We start from the raw sequence: 4761 nt of genomic DNA on the forward strand, positions 1-4761 counted from the left end.
TGTGTGTGTGTGTGTGTGTGTGTGGCGCTGTCTGGCCCGCACGTCCCTGAGCTGAACGTCTCGGGGCCCGACACGACGAAGGAGGATGGAGAGGATGGAGTTGCTGTTCCTAGGCAACCGAGCAGTCAGCGGCGAGTAAGCCGCGCTCTCGCTCTGCAGACACACGCTCACATTTTGCAGCGAGAGCCACACCTAGATGTGTCTGTGCGAGTCCGAGTCCCTGCAGTGGCAGCACCAGCAGCATATAGAGCAGGCGCTGCCGGCCGCACGGCTCCTCTTATTCAGCACTAACTGGGACCATGTTAGAGGAGGGGGGGCGGGGGTGGTGGTGGGGGGGTGGAAATGTGACACAATCTCTTCATATTTGATGATATAAAATAAATGTCATATCTTTTGCTTTTGTTCTTTTCTTCTACCTCATCTCTCTCTCTGATCTCTCGCTATATTCGTCTCTTCTTCTTCTTCTTCTTCTTCTTCTTCTTCTTCTTCTTCTTCTTCTTCTTCGTCTTCTTCGTCTTCGTCTTCGTCTTCGTCTTCGTCTTCTTCTTCTTCGTCTTCTTCTCTTTTCTCTGAAGGAGAGCTGTAGAAAGTGCCATGTCCAGTGGAAGCAGCATGTAGGGAAGACGTGTGAGCAGGTTCTCGAGAGGGATGAGATCCGCATGAGGGTGCTCTTGTAAGTATCTCACTCCACCTCTGTGCTGTCATGTATTCACTGTTTCCAGGGCGAGTAATCTCTCATACGTCTAAAACAGAACATGTGATAAATAGTAAGAAGGAAGAGCTCAACTTGTGCTGTTAAGACATTTTCTTTCCCACCTTTGGAAACACATGACAGGCCTGTTAGACGTGAGTGAACCCCATCTGTCTTTTACCAGTGATTTTTCAGTTGCCACTTTATCGATTGTCTTGTTTTTAAGCCTTGTTTTTTGTGGATGCAGTTCACTGTCCGTCACGTCACGTATCCTCTGACTGTTGGGTTATTTTCTGATTTAAAACGGTTTATTGTTCTTATCAAAAACACATTAGAAATAGTTCCATGATCACGGTTGCACCAGTCACCTCTCAGAGCAGGACAGTTTTCACATGATGGAGAATAAACTCAAACAGCAGCGCCGCGAGTTGTCCGGAGTGTTATGTACCCATGAACATTTGGACTCTGAGGGTGTTTCAGTCCAGCCCCAGACTCCTGGCTCAGAGAGGATGCTGGGTAAACAGTTCAGTGTCCCGGACAACCCTCCAGGAAGTGGAGAGGCCGGCTGCTTCCTGTGGCCCAGCAGGCCCACCGGCAGCACTTCCTGTTTTGAGCCGCTCACAGATCCTCTTACTTCCTGGTGCTGAGAGAGACGGGAAGTGGCCTGGTAGACAGATCAGTGGATCAGGGTCCGAGCGGGACAGACCTGATGGTTGTAACAGCACAAAACTAAAAGAATCACAATGGCCACATTAGTCTGCTCCACATGTTGAGGTTTGGTCTCACTGGAGAACAGGGACAACCTTCTGTCAACTCACAGCACAGTTATAAAAGTATAAAGTATAATTATTATCTTTATTTCTAATAAATCTGATTGTTTTCTGAAACAACAACTTCAAATGAAGTTCAAATGTCTTTTCATGGACAATAATTTGATCCTAGTTGAATCTAACAGAGACAGTGATGCATCAAATATATCAGATAGATATCTGAAATGAACTGCTGTAACGTTCTCTCTGTTGGAGACGAGGGTCGCTCATGTGTCCTCGTCCTGTCGGGGTTGTAATGTCCTCAGCTGCAGCGTCGTGCACTTCCAGGTTTCCTGGGTGTGAATACGACTCACGTGCAGCATCACGGAGTCTGTTGTGCTTTATCTTCATGAACTCTCCTGGCAGCAGCTGCTTGTAGGACTAAGATCTTCATCGCATCAAAGCTTTTTGATGTCTGATTTCTGCTCGTCACTTTTCAGCAGAAGTCCTTCAGTTCATCTGAGTTCTGTAAATACCTGTCTGTACGGTAGTTTCCTGAGTCTGGGCCCTTTAATTTAGCCGTGTTAGCCATATCAGGTCAGAGGTATGTGAGTGTCAGCGGTGGAAGTGATAAAATGATGATAACATGTGGAAAAGTGGCCAGTCTGCTTACATACAGTGCAGTGCTCAGGGGGATGGATGTGTCTCAGAGGGCTGTTCTTGTTGACTGTGATTAAGCAACAGTCAACAAGATGTGAAAACTGTTTGTCTGACCCTGAAACGAAACCTCGGGGGGGGGGGGGCCTCTCGTTAATCTCTCTAGGAAAATACTAAACGTGAAACTGAGCCGCAGACAAAATGACTCATGTGACATCAAGGTTTAAAACACACAAGGGAAAGTTCTGTCCTTCAGATACGCAGATCTGTCTCTGTGAGTCTCCCCTCCTTCCTTCATGTTGAATTCTTCATGTTCCTCCACCGCTCATCTTTCTTCATCATCCTCTTCTTTGCTTTTTCCCCTTTTTCTCCAAATGTTTTGACCTCTGTCCGTCCGCCGTGTGTGTGCCGCAGTGAGGAGCGTATGACGGCGGCCCGGGTGAGGAAGTGTGTGAAGTGCGGGACGGGCCTGGTCAAGTCGGAGGGCTGCAACCGGATGTCGTGCCGCTGCGGCAGCTTCATGTGCTACCTCTGCCGAGAGCCCATCACCGGCTACAACCACTTCTGCCAGCACGCCCGCTCTCCCGGCGCGCCCTGCCGCCACTGCCGCAAGTGTTCCCTCTGGACCGACCCCACGGTAACGTCTCCAACATGTTTTTCTTTTTTTCCCCCCTGTGTGCTTTCTTTTTTGGTTATTCACTCATTCAGTTATTCACACTCGCAAAGATGTTCACCAACTCTCCCCGCACTTTGACCCTGAGCATCTGACTCCACGGCGACCTGGCCGCAGCATCACTGGCAACCAGAAGCAACAATTAGTCCCCGAGCAGTTGATGAGCTGGAGCTGCTCCAGCCGCTCTGCAGAGGCGCCGGAGCCGGCCAAGAGCTAGTCCTCAAAGCGTTGCCAAGAAATGGATAAATGCTGGGACGAGTGGAGGACGGGGTCGGCTGCCTCCTCAGCGTTATTTAAATTAAAAGTTTTCACTCGGTGCGAGAGAGGAAGCAACATCAGGCTCACGAGCTCCAACCCAAAAGTTAATTTCTTTTAAATCGGATAAACACGTTCCAGACGAGCACGCCATCAGCTGGACGACGCTCACCTGTGTGGCGACTGTTGTCCAGACTGACACGCAGCCAGCCTGCGGTGAAGCGAGCGCTGTGGCGGCTCAGGTTTGATTTATAACTGCGCGTTACAGGGTTGTGCTACAGAAGGAAGTATCTGATGCAGGTGGGAACTGTTCAGCGTCTCCAGGAAACAAAATAACAGGAAAAACGTTACAAACTGTGACCTCAGAAATGACCGGAGGCTAAACGTCCCACAGTAGGAGTGTTAATAGAATTATTAGTAAAGGTAGTCCTGTTGTTCCTGTGAGACTTTCCCTTAAATCTGTCACCTTAATGATTCATCTGCTGCCTTCATGTCCTTGGAAAGACCTTCACACGCCTTCGTTTGTGTTTGTGTTTCTGCAGCAAGACGACGAGCGAATCATCCAGGAGATCCAGAAAGAAGGAGAGGCGGAGCTGAACAAGAAATGTGCAGGTGAGGGCTTCGAAAACTGTGACCAAAGTTTTTCACTGGAACCGCTGAAGCTATTAATTATCGATCAGTGTTTGTGTCCCATTCATCACTTCACCTACGCGCTGTTATTTTTTTGTGATGTACAAATGTGGTGAATGATGTTCCCTGGCAGAGAAATGTTGCAGTGCAGCAGCATCGTTCTTCCTCTCTGCCGCTTCCTCTTCGTCTTTTTAACCTGTATTTATTTAGTCAGACAGCGTGGCTGTTTACAGCCGCAGTCGCAGGGTGTTTCCTGTGTTTGTGTTGTCTGAATGTGTTTGTGTACAGTGTGCGAGGCAGGTGAGGGCGTGCAGGGGTTTTCGTATAAAAGCGGGGGTGGGGACAGGCGGCTGGTCCATCAGTAACTTCCCTTTTTTCTTCTTCTTCTCTCAGATAATTCAGGGAAGAGGGTCGGTCCTCCTCCGGAGCCCATTACCGACGTGAAGCGGCCGCGTGTGGGTCCGCCCCCTGAAAACCCACCCAACCCCAACCCGGCGGCCCCACCCCACCCCCAGGCGGTACAAGCTCCCCTGTTCGTCCCCCCGCGTGCCCGTTACCCTCCGGCTCCGCCCCAGGGCAGGATGTACCACCAGGTGATCGTGCCCCGGCTGCCCCCAGCGCCCTACGTGCCCCCCCTGCAGCACCTGCCCCCACTGAACAATAACAACAACAACAACCACCACCATCACCACCACAACCCTCCCGTCAACCCTCACCACCACAACATGGACGTGATGGACCTGCCCATGCACTACGGCCCGCCGCACCGCTACTACAGACGCTTCTAACACACACTGTGTGACCTGGTGCAGTGAGGTCATCGGACACACATGTTCTCTTACTACAGTTAAACTCATTTCAGTGGCGTTTTTTTTTTTTTTTTTTTTTTTTATTTCTATTTTTTTTTTTTTTTTTTTTTTTTTTTATCATTTTCCGTGTGCATCATCTTTTTCTATTCGTTCTCTCCGTTCTGTTGTCAGGCAGATTTCAGACCTTCTGCTCAGATATTAAAACACACTGAAATGATCTAAAAGTGCATCTGTAGAACAACACACACACATACACACACACACACACACACACACACACACACACACACACACACA

General features: G+C 49.3%; 1 protein-coding gene across 1 annotated transcript in view; it reads left to right on the forward strand.

The window, feature by feature from the left end:
- Positions 1–4443, forward strand: part of rnf216 (ring finger protein 216) — a 19642-nt gene extending 15199 nt beyond the window's left edge. The window contains exons 14-17 of the mRNA XM_022757028.1: positions 576–673; positions 2512–2734; positions 3568–3637; positions 4049–4443. Coding sequence (XP_022612749.1) covers positions 576–673; positions 2512–2734; positions 3568–3637; positions 4049–4443 — 786 coding nt within the window. The remainder of the gene's footprint in view (positions 1–575; positions 674–2511; positions 2735–3567; positions 3638–4048) is intronic.
- Positions 4444–4761: the final 318 nt, after the last annotated feature.

Source organism: Seriola dumerili, unplaced genomic scaffold (assembly GCF_002260705.1).
Source record: "Seriola dumerili isolate Sdu_G_001 unplaced genomic scaffold, Sdu_1.0 BDQW01000262.1, whole genome shotgun sequence".
In the NCBI taxonomy this organism is placed as follows: domain Eukaryota; kingdom Metazoa; phylum Chordata; class Actinopteri; order Carangiformes; family Carangidae; genus Seriola; species Seriola dumerili.